Genomic DNA, 15263 nt, shown 5'->3' with positions numbered 1-15263 from the left:
AACTTTGTGTCCCGATTTGCCCCACTTCCCGTTGACCTAGAGTGCTCATATTTTGGCCAGATGCTAGTTTTATATGTACAAACAACCCCTGAAAATTTCAGGCAGATTAGTGAGGTCGATGCGAGATGGGTATGCTTTGCTCGTGGACTCGCTCTTAATGTCTTGCTTCGTTTTTGAAATTTGAAAGAATTATTTCTATAGTAACTAAATTAATGTTGGAAAGCAATTTAGCAAAATTGATTTCAATCAACGTGGATAATTAAAATTAGTTTTAAGTTAAGAAAATTACTAACTGTAATTATTTTGACACCGAAAAAAAAGGTCAATGAGATTAAAACAGTTCAAGGTTGATTAATTGGACTTTCCAAGTAAATTTTTCTCGTTTGCTTCCGCTATAGTATTCTTTATCAATATGCAAGTTTTTTGTCTAACAATTCCAATAATGTAGTCAACAGTGACTAATATGTTACACAACAACCTATCGACATTGCTTTGAACAGTGTGAGACAAAAAATCATTTGAAGAAAAAACGTAAAGTCATTGCTCGTGCTGGTACTCGGTCAACAATAAAGATAGTGTCTAGAATTTCTTGGTCATTTTTGGGACGAGACTATCTCATTTCCGTTGAGGTTGGTAAAAAAATCCATTAGACAAAAAATTTCACAATCAGTTTTGGCCTGAGTAACAGCTCCGTGGAAGTTTGATTTTACAATCAATAACATTGTGTAATTTTGTTGATCTTGCTACCAAGCGATTTTTTCTTCTTAGTGCAATCGGTAGTCGTTAAGATTTTTGTATTATTTTGCTTGATTAGAGCCACGCGCGCAGTTCAAAGTCGGACTTTTTGTATTAAGATGTGACTTTTTTTTGTGTAGGAGCGGCCGTGGCTGACTGGTTACGGTGTTCGCTTTGTGAGCGAATGGTTCTGGGTTCGATTCCCATCTGCTCCCAACGAGAAAGTTAAGAACATAGAAATTTGAAATGATGAATATGAACGAAAAATCAAAGTCGCTCTAGACGGGGTTCGATCCCCCGTCCTTTGGATTGGTAAGCAAAAATGCTAACCACTAGGCCATGACGACTTGGTGAGCGTGGACTGTAATTAGGAATACTGTTATAGAGAGCGAGTTGTGGCGCTATAACCACGGCAAATAGCGTCCAGGGCATTCGTGGAAATACAATGTCCCATCCCAGAGGGTCCCGGAGTACCAAACCTTCTTAGCATGGTGCTCCCAACGAATACAACCAAATCTCGGAGCGTATGGTGGTGTGTCCCCACGCTTCTTCCTCCCCTGTCGATTCAGAATTGTGTTGTTGTTCGAACACTCTGTGCTCAAACTCAACCCAATTACGAGTCATCTCTGCGATACGGCTTTACGCAGTAGGCCTGGCCGCTTTAACGCTTGTGATGTTTCAATGCATTCCGATGCAATGGCGCACTACAAATGTTAATAAATGACAAGAAGAGTGCTAGGCGTCATCTAACCTAAGGCACTCTCCAGGATCCCTTCGAAAGATTGGCTGCGCTAGGGTCTGATTAGATTAGATTAGATTAGATTTGATTTAAGATGTGACTTTTTTTGTGTATTTGACAAAACAGAAATAATGTCTTGGTTTCTCATTTTTGTTTTTATTTTTGATTACCGATTACAATTTTTTTGACGACTTAAAATAAAACATCAGAATTATTTTAAAAAAATACAACTTCTTGTACTGTCCATCATCGAAAAAATGGGGTGAATAGGGACAGCAGTTGTAACCATGTTAAAAAACACAACACAAAATTATAAATGCTCTGATTTTAAATACACCAAAACCTGCTATCAAAATTTTGGCAATAATCCTGATTCAACCCAGTTTAGGGTACTGGTAAAGTTTTGGTTCAACACAGAACATCGTTATCGCTTAAAAGATGCAAATTTTGGTTATACATAATTGATTTGATTTGATTTGATTTGATTTGATTTGATTTGATTTGATTTGATTTGATTTGATTTGATTTGATTTGATTTGATTTGATTTGATTTGATTTGATTTGATTTGATTTGATTTGATTTGATTTGATTTGATTTGATTTGATTTGATTTGATTTGATTTGATTTGATTTGATTTGATTTGATTTGATTTGATTTGATTTGATTTGATTTGATTTGATTTGATTTGATTTGATTTGATTTGATTTGATTTGATTTGATTTGATTTGATTTGATTTGATTTGATTTGATTTGATTTGATTTGATTTGATTTGATTTGATTTGATTTGATTTGATTTGATTTGATTTGATTTGATTTGATTTGATTTGATTTGATTTGATTTGATTTGATTTGATTTGATTTGATTTGATTTGATTTGATTTGATTTGATTTGATTTGATTTGATTTGATTTGATTTGATTTGATTTGATTTGATTTGATTTGATTTGATTTGATTTGATTTGATTTGATTTGATTTGATTTGATTTGATTTGATTTGATTTGATTTGATTTGATTTGATTTGATTTGATTTGATTTGATTTGATTTGATTTGATTTGATTTGATTTGATTTGATTTGATTTGATTTGATTTGATTTGATTTGATTTGATTTGATTTGATTTGATTTGATTTGATTTGATTTGATTTGATTTGATTTGATTTGATTTGATTTGATTTGATTTGATTTGATTTGATTTGATTTGATTTGATTTGATTTGATTTGATTTGATTTGATTTGATTTGATTTGATTTGATTTGATTTGATTTGATTTGATTTGATTTGATTTGATTTGATTTGATTTGATTTGATTTGATTTGATTTGATTTGATTTGATTTGATTTGATTTGATTTGATTTGATTTGATTTGATTTGATTTGATTTGATTTGATTTGATTTGATTTGATTTGATTTGATTTGATTTGATTTGATTTGATTTGATTTGATTTGATTTGATTTGATTTGATTTGATTTGATTTGATTTGATTTGATTTGATTTGATTTGATTTGATTTGATTTGATTTGATTTGATTTGATTTGATTTGATTTGATTTGATTTGATTTGATTTGATTTGATTTGATTTGATTTGATTTGATTTGATTTGATTTGATTTGATTTGATTTGATTTGATTTGATTTGATTTGATTTGATTTGATTTGATTTGATTTGATTTGATTTGATTTGATTTGATTTGATTTGATTTGATTTGATTTGATTTGATTTGATTTGATTTGATTTGATTTGATTTGATTTGATTTGATTTGATTTGATTTGATTTGATTTGATTTGATTTGATTTGATTTGATTTGATTTGATTTGATTTGATTTGATTTGATTTGATTTGATTTGATTTGATTTGATTTGATTTGATTTGATTTGATTTGATTTGATTTGATTTGATTTGATTTGATAAGTTTCCCTTTTGAATAGTACAAAAAGTTGTTGTTATTCAGATTAATACCTACAACGCAATGAATTCGAAATTCAAATAATCCATTTCATTCCGGATATGGTTCCTCATTTTCGGTACCGAATCGAGTTGCATGCAATGATGACGAATCCTCATTTCTGGAAATTTTTGTGTAAATCATCCAATGCGAGAGCTTCATTTATTATTCATACAGCTGGCCGAACCAATTAGCACCTCTCATCATTCTTGCATCTTTCAGAACTTCAGATGTTCAGGGGGTGATTTTTGTACCGTTTGATGACCCAAATTCATTGAAATTCAGCATTCATCTTTTTAATCACTCGAAGTAAAAAAAAAATATCAAACTATTAATATTAATCCATAATTTATATTATCGGAAATTAAAAATTCTATCACAATTTCTTCGCTCCCATCAATTTGGCGATGGCGTCGAAGCTTTTGCCCTTGGTTTCCGGCACGACGGTGGCCACAAACACGGTTCCGGCGAGGGAGCAGAGTGCAAACAGCAGCAACGTTCCGTGCATTCCGAGCACGTCGAACAGGGTTGAAAAGTACTGCAACGGGAAAAGCAGACAGAGAGACAGACAGTTAGACAGAACCAAAAAAAAAAGGTGAGGTTATGTTGATCCCAGTCTGGTTTGGGTGAGTCAATTGGGGGGAAGCGAATATTTGCACTGATTTTTTGAAAAGCTGATGTGATTTGTCGAATGAAAGAGTTCGAGTGGGATTTCGATGAGCTTTGGGTTTTCTGTTTTGGTGAAAATTCGCGGATGAAATCCTTTGGGGTTCTGTGAATGGGGATGCTGCTTCTGAGTTATTTTTCAATGCATTTATTTTGAAGAGTGCATAGCACACAAAGTGGTTGAACTACTGGACTGGACTGAAGGAGGTTGCTCTTGAATAAGTTTTCAATCATTTGAACATTTTCTGAGTGTAAAATAAACCTATTCAAAACTACTGATTAAAAGTGAAGGTTGTTTAATATAAGCATCCGAATAATTTCTTGAAAATGACACAAGGATCTCATTCTTGGCATGAACAATGGAAGAAACCACAGAACTAAAGTTTGTCTTTCTGCATCGAACTGCAACAAAAGCTTCTTCAAACAGATACACACTCACCTGCACACACACATTCCCTTACCTTGATTGCGACGAACGCAAAGACCCACAGCACGGCCATGCAGGACGTGATGGCGAACCCTTTGATCTGGATGCGACCCCGGACAGGACCAGAGGACATCATCGTCAACCACAAAATGGTTCACCGGGAGTGAAAGAGAAGAATCGAGAAAGGTAAGGAAGAATTATACAACTGTTGAGGTTTGCTCGTTACGCTTGGGTGCGTAATTTCAGAACCCATTTTCCGAAGAAAAGGACTTGAATTTGTACGGTGATCCAAAAAGCAATCCTTCTTTAAAAATCTCAAATAATTGAAATGATAAAGTAATAATTTTATTAAAGAACAACACAAGTTTGAGACACCGTACCTTCTGGGGCATGACTTCCGCCAGGACAACGAACGGCAGCGTGAGGACGCCCATCGAGGCGATGAAGATAACGAACGAAAAGCAGACCAGGGGCAGCCAGTTGAACGCGGTCACGTCGTGTCCTAGACTCTTGGCGTACGAGAAACCCGAGAAGATGGACAGCCCGGTAGCGATACCTGCCCCGGAGATGATCAGCAGAAGCTGGAATGAACAAAAATCAGTAAGTTGTACATGACGACGGTTGAAGGTTTGCTGGTTTGATAATGTCATTTCTGAGGAAGACCCTCGTATGTTTGGTTTGAATCAAGTTAGACGGAGAATAAACTGACTTTTTAATTTATTATATCAATAAATTAAAATCAAGGAGCGTCCCAATCGATTCTTCAAATTTAAGCTAGCAAGAAACAAGAAACAAGAAACAAGAAACAAGAAACAAGAAACAAGAAACAAGAAACAAGAAACAAGAAACAAGAAACAAGAAACAAGAAACAAGAAACAAGAAACAAGAAACAAGAAACAAGAAACAAGAAACAAGAAACAAGAAACAAGAAACAAGAAACAAGAAACAAGAAACAAGAAACAAGAAACAAGAAACAAGAAACAAGAAACAAGAAACAAGAAACAAGAAACAAGAAACAAGAAACAAGAAACAAGAAACAAGAAACAAGAAACAAGAAACAAGAAACAAGAAACAAGAAACAAGAAACAAGAAACAAGAAACAAGAAACAAGAAACAAGAAACAAGAAACAAGAAACAAGAAACAAGAAACAAGAAACAAGAAACAAGAAACAAGAAACAAGAAACAAGAAACAAGAAACAAGAAACAAGAAACAAGAAACAAGAAACAAGAAACAAGAAACAAGAAACAAGAAACAAGAAACAAGAAACAAGAAACAAGAAACAAGAAACAAGAAACAAGAAACAAGAAACAAGAAACAAGAAACAAGAAACAAGAAACAAGAAACAAGAAACAAGAAACAAGAAACAAGAAACAAGAAACAAGAAACAAGAAACAAGAAACAAGAAACAAGAAACAAGAAACAAGAAACAAGAAACAAGAAACAAGAAACAAGAAACAAGAAACAAGAAACAAGAAACAAGAAACAAGAAACAAGAAACAAGAAACAAGAAACAAGAAACAAGAAACAAGAAACAAGAAACAAGAAACAAGAAACAAGAAACAAGAAACAAGAAACAAGAAACAAGAAATTCACTCGATAACGGCTTGTACTGCTTGTTTTCTTCGAAAAATCTTTAGTTTTCCACGAAAGAGCTTTTGTTTTCCTCGAAAAATTATCAAACCACAACCCCCGGTGGTCCTTGGCAACGACCCTATAAGGACCTAAACATGACACCAGACCACAATTTTCCACCCTACTGTCAACACATTATCATCAGTGTAATGCACCCCATGAGCGTGCACCCCTCTCACCTTCCGCCCCGCCCGCTCCACCAGCACCGTGGAAAATGTCGACCCAAACATCTGGATGGTGCCGATCACGATGGCGGACATGTTGGCCGACAGTGAGGAGCCCGATTCGGCGAAAACGATCGCCGTGTAGTTTAGCATCGCAAAACAACCGCAAAATTGATTGAACGCCATCAAACAGATCCCAATCAGGAAGGCCTTCCGGGCGTGGGGCGTCACTGGAAAATTGGGAAACAAAATACGTTGAAGGCAACAGGGTCAACAACAAAGGTGCTTGCCGTGGCACGGGCAGACCTCGCAGGTGGTCATATGTTGGGGTTGGGTCCCCGTGTGACGTGGCGCAGGTAGGAAATCGTTTGTTTGCCAATTTTTACCTTTTTTAAATAATCTGAGTTGAAAAATTTGTTTGATTTGTTCCTAATTCATTCAACGGTACACATCAACCAGAGCTTTTGCGCCCAGATTTTTGTTACAGACATTTTAGTATCTTCAAAAATACAGGTACTATCGAAATATTTTTTTATTCAACCCCTAAAGTAATATCCACAAAGTCATTTAAAACAAAGTTTGATTAATTTTACAATCCCGTTATTGCAGGATTGGGTCCGTAAGTTTGACAATTTTGGAATAAGAATACAACAACTTTCTTCGTTGCTGTGCACCCTTAAGGGGTTACACACATGTAAATCGACTGAAAAGTCAGAGGTTGGTGTAAGCACACTCTTGATTTTATTTAAAATCTGTTTTCAGAGCATTAAAATATACATTTTCATTTATTATCAAAACAATTGTGAAGACATGTGGATGTATCATTGCCGAGATATAGCTATTTGAAGTTAGAAGTTTCAAAAAACGGGTGCCACGATATCTTAACACTGCCTTGACCAAATCGGCTCAAAATTTTGGAGAAGACTCGTTAAACCGGTCCTGTGTGCATGACGAAGGTCATTTTTCAAAAATCTTATTTTAGAAAAATATATAAATGTTTTTGTTTTTTTGCTATAAAAATAGTCATTTTTTGATTTTTGTATTTTTTTTTTAAAAGCAAAATTCCAAAACCGGGCTTCGTCATGCACACGGGATAGGTCCATCTCATCTCGAGATATCGTGGCACCCGTAAATCAACTCGATGTTCAGAGAAAAACGCTCACAAAGTTTGATAGTCCGCTTTGCGCACAGCAAAATGTTGAGCTTAAAATCTTTTCTAACTCAGTTTAATCATCTAATATCTTCATAAACTTTCAGGAGTGATTTAAAATCATCTTTTTAGTGGATTCAATAAATTTTCTGTAATATGAAATTTTGTGATTTTCTATATGTATAAAAGAAAAAACTAATTCCGTGAAAGATATTTTTAGTAAAAGAATGTTTCTCATAACCAGCTTCATAAATGAACATTAAAATTTCGAATGATCATAAATCAATACATAAAATTAAGCTTGATTTGTAATAAACAAATATGTTCAACTATTAATTGAAAATTCGAATGAAACAATAATAGCATTACAACTCCAGTTAAAATGAAATAGATGAAAACAAATCAAATCACTAGAACTCTAATTGAACTGTTGAATTTCAGCAAATTGACTAAAATAATACAAAAAAAAAACTGAGAATTAAACCTCTACCTTTCTTTGGTTAGACAGGCATTTAATGTATATGCTGAAAAGAAACAATATTATTACTTTTATATCGTACATGGGGTTTTAGGACCTTAGTCTAATTTATAGAAATGCTTTAGATGAAAAAATATGCCATCTTTTGAGCTATTACACAAGTTAGTCAAAATTAATTCGGCAGTGTTGCCATTCAAGCTGTGACAATTTTAAAAAAAAAACACGAAACATTTTGTAAAATACAAGCAAATCTTATTAACAATCATGTATCCAGTTAAATCCACTTAAAAAATACTTTTTGTTAAATAAACGACTTGAAAATAAAAAATAAAAATTGAAATAACAAGCCATAGTCTCAACATTTGAATCCAAAAAGTATTTTAAAATGCTTTTAACACTAGTTCAGTTGTTTTGCAATGATTAGTTTTCAAAAAATGTGAGATTTGACGAAATCACAAATTTCAACGAAAAAAAACTTATTGCAATACTAAAAATTAAAAATTTTCAAAATTTCAAAAGATTTTTTATTGATTTCAGCTGATTGCACTAAAATTTCCATTGAAATTTTGAAGTTAAAAAAAAAACATTTGTTTTGCCCCCTGATTTTTCGGGCCAACATTGAAGGGGAGGGGGAGGGGTGACAAAAACTTTAAATAAAATGTGTACCAGCCTAACTGTAACGACCACGATATCAAAATTTATGTTATTTGTGTTTTATAGGAAATATAAATTCACATTTTATAGTATTTTTTAACCTTTTCCTAATTTAGAAAAAAAAGTTTTTTTCGTAAAATTGGCAGCACTGCCCAATAAATTTTGATTATCGTAGCCATAGTTCAAAAGATTGAAAAAAAAATAAAATATTTAAAAAATGTTTTCTTGAACTATTTATTATTTGTATGTACCTATATTAATTAGAAGTTTATTATTAGAAGTCCCAAGTAACCTGCATCTTTGACCAATCCACCTAGGTCGGCTATCAAATCTGTTTGGAGACTTTAATGGGTGAACTACATTTTAACATTTTGCACAAAACTTTTTTTAAAGTGAAATTCAAAGTTTAATCAACTAAAAACACTTTAAAGATTCTTTTCCTCTTTTTACACCTAAGCTTCCATCTTCCCCGGGATTCGAACCGACGACCTTTGGATTGTTAGTCCAACTGCCTACCAGCGACTCCACCGAGGCAGGACCCAGGGAGACGACTCCTACACCTGGACTGAGCTAACGACCTAACCTTTAGGTTAGTCCGGGGCCAACATTTACTTCCCTTCCGACGGAAGGCGTGATCAGGCAAATCTCGTCTCGAAAAATGCCACCGGGACCGTCTGGGATCGAACCCAGGCCGACTGGGTGAGAGGCAACCACGCTTACCCCTACACCACGGTCCCGGCAATTTAATTCCTACGCATTGTTCCTAATTCCTACGTATTAAAAGTATGTGTATTAAAAGTATTTGTATTATTAGAAGTCCCAAAAACCTTCACCTAGTTTTCAAAATATTTTGCATTTGTGTGAAATTCCGATTTCAGTAACGCAAATTTTTTTTTTCGGCTAAAAAAAGGTTTTTTTGTCAATACATCAACAAATATTTACAGCCGCCTAATGTTTTAAATCAAAAAATAGCTTAAGGTTGCACAGTAGGGTGGCAAAGAAAACTGTTTAATCTGAAGAGATACCTCCTGACTCGATTCTTTAGGCAAAAATAAGTAACTGTGCCAATTTTGAGCCAAATCGGTAATGGTTTAGGGGTCGCTTTTTATCGTTGAGAAAATAAAAAAAAATGAAAAAAAATAAAATCGCAGAAATGTGTGCACCTGCCAGAAAAATAACACACATTTTTTTATTTCTTTTTATTTTTTTTGCGATAAAAAGTGACCCCTTAACCATTACCGATTTGGCTCAAAATTGGCACAGTTACTTATTTTTGCACAAGGAATCGAGTCAAAGGGTATCTCTAATATCGATTTTTTTACTGTCACCCTAGTGCACAGAAACCACGGAAGTTGTTGTCTTTTTATTCTTAAATTGTGCACCAATCTAATTTTAAAAATATTCAAAAATATTTGTCATCAATTTTTTAGCTAGTATAAATAAAAAATCGAATCGATAGTAAAATATCTGTAACAAAGAGCTCTGGTTGATGTGCACCTTTAAACGAATATTATAGTAAATCTCCTTTTATTGCAGATGGTGAAAACTTTAATTTTCGCGTTTTTGATTCCGTCTGATTTTGGAACTCAAAATATGCGTTTAAATTTTTTGAGTATTTCAATCTAACCTATTTTAACAGAAATTAATGTAAAATGATGTTAAATAATATTCGAAAATTAAAAGCAAAGGGAAGAAAATTTTCATCGTAAGAATCTGACTAACATGTCTAATTAAAATTGACCAAATGACTTTTTATGAGCTCGTTTCCATTTACACTTTAAATACTTTTAACTTTAAATAAATATTTCAAATCAAACGATTTTCATGTCAGCCCTTATTCAGAATAACAACGCTGAACGAACCATACCTAAATCCTGCCAGCTCAGCTTGTCCTCGGCGGCGACGACGGATTGTTTTTCCTCCCGGAACTGTCCCTTCAGATTCATCAGCTCAAGCTTGAACTCGTTGGACACCTGCTGCGTGCCGTACCGGTAGCCCCGGTAGAACAGCAGAGCGTTTTCCGATTTCTGTAATTAAAATAGATCCACTTTTGAAGCACCCGGATGCTACGGGGGTGAGGTTATCCTTTACGGTGTAATTGTTTTGCTGCATCAGATAAAACGGCGTGTCCGGGATGAACGAGAAACAGGCCAGGAAGAGCACTGGGAATGCCAGCAGGATCCAGGGGATGGTTTTGTACGGGAACAAATCGCCCAGGATGTACATTATCAGGATGCCGGCGTTGCACGTGAAGACCAGCGTGGAGGACAGCAGGCCCCGGATTCTGTAGTGGGATAATCGTTTAGCACAACTTGCGTTCAAAACCAACTTTTTGGTTTTGGTTCAAGAAATGACTTTTTTTACCCATACCATTTTGGCAGCATCCATTCCAAAATACATTTAAAATATTAATTCTGCGCAAGCAATCTCAATTATATGGTGAATTGAAGAGGTAATCTCGCCATAAGTTGTCATCGTACGAACACTTTGAACTAATACCCACAATGACGCAATCAACAATCAATACTCAAGCATTATTCATCATTCCATCAATTCTCACCTGTCCTCAGCGATCTCTCCGATAAACATCGGAATGACCATGAAGCAAACGCCACCGGAGAATCCCGCCAGGAATCGCATCACCATCAGATAGTACGGATTTGTGGCGATGATGACCATAATCCAGGAAATCTAATGAAGCACATCAAAGGCCATCGAAAATAATGAGATATCGAGAAATGACGCGTTGGGATGGACCTACAATCTGGGGAATCGCTGCCAGGCAGGCGGTCAGTTTGCGCCCGTACCGATCGGCCATCCAGCCGGAGACGACGTTTCCAAGGAATCCACCCACACACAAGGCCGCCCCTATCCAGGAGCCCTGGTCGGTCGTGATGGGACCACTGACGAGGGGCGTTTCGGCGGATTGCAGCACCGGAATCGAGGGCGAGGTCCAACCGCAAACAAAGCCATAGCTTAGCGAGAGAAGGTTCACTGTAGGTTGATTGATATGAGTGGTTTAATTAATGTAACAGTGTAAGTTTAGCGATTCAATGGATTTGCGAACCTAATCCATTCTGATAACTGGGAATACAGCTTGTTGAATCAATGCTTTTGTCTTTGAACAGATTGATACAATTAAGTCTTCTCAGAATGTGTAACCAAACCAGAAACTGAGAACCTGACAAATTTCTCCCCTAATGAATGAACCTCCCTGCATATTCCAAGACAGCTAAGCTTGTTACCGCGCCAAAACTTACCGCAAAATGTGGCCAAATATTGGTTCCTGGCACTACCGTGGCCCTGCATGATTCCGGCGTGAATGCTCCCGTCCGACTGGATGTAATTTCGATGTAAGGCGGGCGGGAACCGTGCGCTCCGTTATCTGGACATGTCAGGGGTGCAAACAGTAGCAGCGCGTCGGAGACTGACCAGGGTAATTTATTTGCCCGAGGAAGGATTAGGCCGGATTTCGTCTTATCACCGACGCGAGAAGGAAGAGCAAGCGAGTGGCGGGAGGTAAGCTCGATCAACTGCTGATGCTGCTGGACAAGTTGTGTGTCAACAGGTGTTTCTTTCGGGTGCCAAAAAAAGCTGATGAATTTGTTTTTCTTGGATTAACAGATTTTATCCTTATTTGGTTTTGAATGGATGACGTTAGAATAATGTAAACTAGTGAAATTTGTGATAGGACAGTGAACTGTAGGGGACCATCAACAAACAAGCTGGGTAATTCTCTACCAACTCCCATGAAATCGGAAAAAGTGGCCCCGACACCTCTTTGATTTCCGTGAAATATTGTCCTTAAGTGAAGTTTTGATCCCTGATCACGAATCCAAGGTTCATTATTCGATATCTCGTGACGGAGGGGCAGTACGACCCCTTCCATTTTCAATCATTCGAAAAAAGACACGTTTTTCATTAATTTGCAGCCAGAAATGGTGATGGTTTGGCAATTTCGTGTCAAAGAAACTCAGAATTCCGAAAAAATGTAATTTTCATCGAAAAAAATACAAAAAAAGTTTCAAAATTTATGCCATTTTTCGTTACTCAACTGTAAAAAATGGGACCAGTGATTTTATGGGAAATTAAATGTTCTTGTTCGGCACGACGCCGAATGTTTTGCCCAGATTTGCGCAACTGTCACCCAGTGTGCGCGAGTCCAGCCCTGCGTCGCTGTCAGCGACGGCGCTGCCAACGTGACAGCGTGAAACGACGCAACGACGAAAACGGCGCGAGCAGAAGCGCGCGCAAACGAACGAGCGGAGAGAGAGAGAGACAGATTTTTCACTCCGTTTCGAGACGCGAACGAGACACGTCGCGAGTTTGTAAATAGTCCATCAGTTTTTGCAAAGTTTTGAGTAGTAAAGTGAGAAAACCGACCGCAAGTGTTTTTATCACCGGAATCCGAAAATACAGTCCACCCGCAGAATCCAGTTGGGGGATTTGGCCCCAACATTTGGTCACTTCAACCCGGATAGACATTGGCCTATCGAACAGATCGCCGGAGGTCGAATCGTCGCGAGTGTCACGAGGAGGAAGAATGCTCCGGTAAGCAGAAGTCCGCGAGCAGTAATCCGGAAGACGTCGATTCCCGGAGGGCGTTCCACGCGGCCCGGAACAGCGTTGGAAAGAACCGTGAGTCTGTGTGATCCAGCAGATCGACGGTCCGGAACGCGCGTGTGGTCGAACCAGCGGCGCGTAGTGCACCGGAAGCGGTCCCATTGGCCGCCGGAACGGTAGTGAGCCGGAAGTGGTCGTTGGCCACCGGCAGAAGAAAATGGACGTTGTGTACGTTGCGAGGAAGGTGGTCCCATTGGCCATCTGAGCAAAAAGAGTGTGTGTGTGTGTGTTGGCAAAACAAGGACGTTCGCGCCATTTTGCCACACAAGGAAACAGAGGTGAGCGTCGACGAAAGATGAGCGTGCGTCGCCATCTTGTTGGACGAAGAAGACGTGTTTGTGTGTGTGTTCGTCGGTAGATGGACGTGCGCCGCCATCTTTCTGCACGAAAAGTGAAAGCCTCGGCGGATGCGGTCCCATTGCCCATCCCGAGCAGAACAGTGTGATGTGGAAAACTGAAAGCCTCGGCGGATGCGGTCCCATCGGCCGTCCCGAGCAGAAGTGTGCGTGGAAGGTGGTCCCATTGGCCACCCGAGCAGAGTGCAGTGAAGTAGCGATGAAGTGCGGTGCTCTGTGAGCAGAGTGGCGTGCAGAAAAGCCCTGACGGAGGTCCCATTGGCCACGTCAGGCAGAAGTTCCGACGGGTGGACCGGATGTCTACGCCGTGAAAAGGAGCTGGAAGAGTGGTCCCATTGGCCACAAGGTGAAGTGTTGTGCGTTGCTCTGTGAGCAGGGTGACGTGCGAAAAGCCCCGACGGACGGTCCCATTGGCCACGTCGGGCAGGAAGTTCCGACGGGTGGATCCGATATCCACGCCGTGAGAAGGAACGAAGAGTGGTCCCATTGGCCACGAAGAAGCCCTGCGTCTGTGTGGTGAGCTAACAGAGCAGCGTGCTGAAGAAACCGGCGGTAGCGGTCCCATCGGCCACACCGTACCCGAAGAAAAGTGAGCGCGAGGCGCAGAAAACTCGAACAGTAAGTGACAAAAGTGACCTGCTGCAGAAAGTGCAACGCAGTGCTGCGACGCAGACTGCAAGATCCCGAGCAGACGAGTGCTAGTGAGCAACAGATCCCGACGAGATGGAGCTGAAATCAGCGCGTTCCTTGGCCATCAAGCGAAACTTCGTCAAGGGTAAGATTTCGCGGGTCGTGGACAGGTTGAAGGCGTTCGAGGAGAACCACCAGCTGCCTTCATTTGCCCAGATCCAAGTCTTCGTGTGGAACGTCGAGAAGTACTACGGCGAGTTCAACAAAGTTTGCGACGATTTCAAGGTGAGTGACGCCGACGCTGGTGAACGCTTCAACCATGACATCGAATGGGCCAGAGTGGTGAGTCTGGTTCAGGAAGCCAACCAGCGGATTGTGGTCCTGAACAACGCACTGCTGTCCCAGCCCGTGCATGCCGCTGTTCCCGAGCAACAGCAACAACTGGTCTCGGAGGAAGAGACCAACCGAACTTTGCTTCCCACGACCGAGGCTCGTGGTGAAGGCGATTGCTCCGGAGCCGGCGATGTTCCGGATGAGGTGAACGCCGAGAGAAGCAAGGCCGATCATGGAGACCCAGGTGCATCTGACTCCAAGGTAGGTGCCTATTTTGAACCCTGTTTGAGTCCGCCCGTTTCGGACTGCGAACGTAGCGAGCCGATGTGCACTCTGTGCAACGGTTGCCGCTCGGACACCGACTGCTTCCCGGTCCGTGGAGATCCGGTCGAGCAGTGTCAACCCCTCGAAGAATCGAAACCCGACCTGAGCAGCCAGAAGAGGTTGCCAGGAGTGTCTCACGAGCCTGAGACTCAACCCGCAGTACATGCGATACTGCCACCCGAGGAACCTGAAGTGGTTCCGCACGAGTCCTCGTCAGATGACCGAGGTAGTGCCGAGACAAAACCCGGCCTGTGCAGCCCCCAGTGGTTGCCAGGAGATTCTCGCGAGCCCGAGAATCGACAAGAAGAGTCGTCCGAGGAACCGGCAGTGGTTCCGCATGAGTCCTCGGCAGCAGAACGAGGTAGTGCCGTGTCGGACGACCCAGAAGCTGCCAGCTGCCAGC

The 15263-nt window shown here is 39.4% G+C and overlaps 1 protein-coding gene across 1 annotated transcript; it reads right to left on the bottom strand.

The window, feature by feature from the left end:
* Positions 1 to 3785: 3785 nt before the first annotated feature.
* On the bottom strand, positions 3786 to 11953 carry LOC6041374 (facilitated trehalose transporter Tret1-2 homolog). Its single transcript, XM_001850587.2, has 9 exons — positions 11855 to 11953; positions 11356 to 11588; positions 11155 to 11285; positions 10686 to 10878; positions 10462 to 10621; positions 6328 to 6542; positions 4895 to 5095; positions 4549 to 4614; positions 3786 to 3959 (listed from the first exon to the last, which is right to left on the bottom strand). The coding sequence occupies exons 1-9, from the start codon at positions 11901 to 11903 to the stop codon at positions 3798 to 3800; spliced, it is 1410 nt and encodes a 469-aa protein (XP_001850639.2). The 5' UTR covers positions 11904 to 11953; the 3' UTR covers positions 3786 to 3797.
* Between the last annotated feature and the right edge of the window lie 3310 nt (positions 11954 to 15263).

The sequence above is a fragment of the Culex quinquefasciatus genome, chromosome 2 (genome assembly GCF_015732765.1).
Source record: "Culex quinquefasciatus strain JHB chromosome 2, VPISU_Cqui_1.0_pri_paternal, whole genome shotgun sequence".
Classification (NCBI taxonomy): domain Eukaryota; kingdom Metazoa; phylum Arthropoda; class Insecta; order Diptera; family Culicidae; genus Culex; species Culex quinquefasciatus.
The sequence above is the reverse complement of the archived record's forward strand: the minus strand, read 5'-3'. Positions and strand labels throughout refer to the sequence as shown.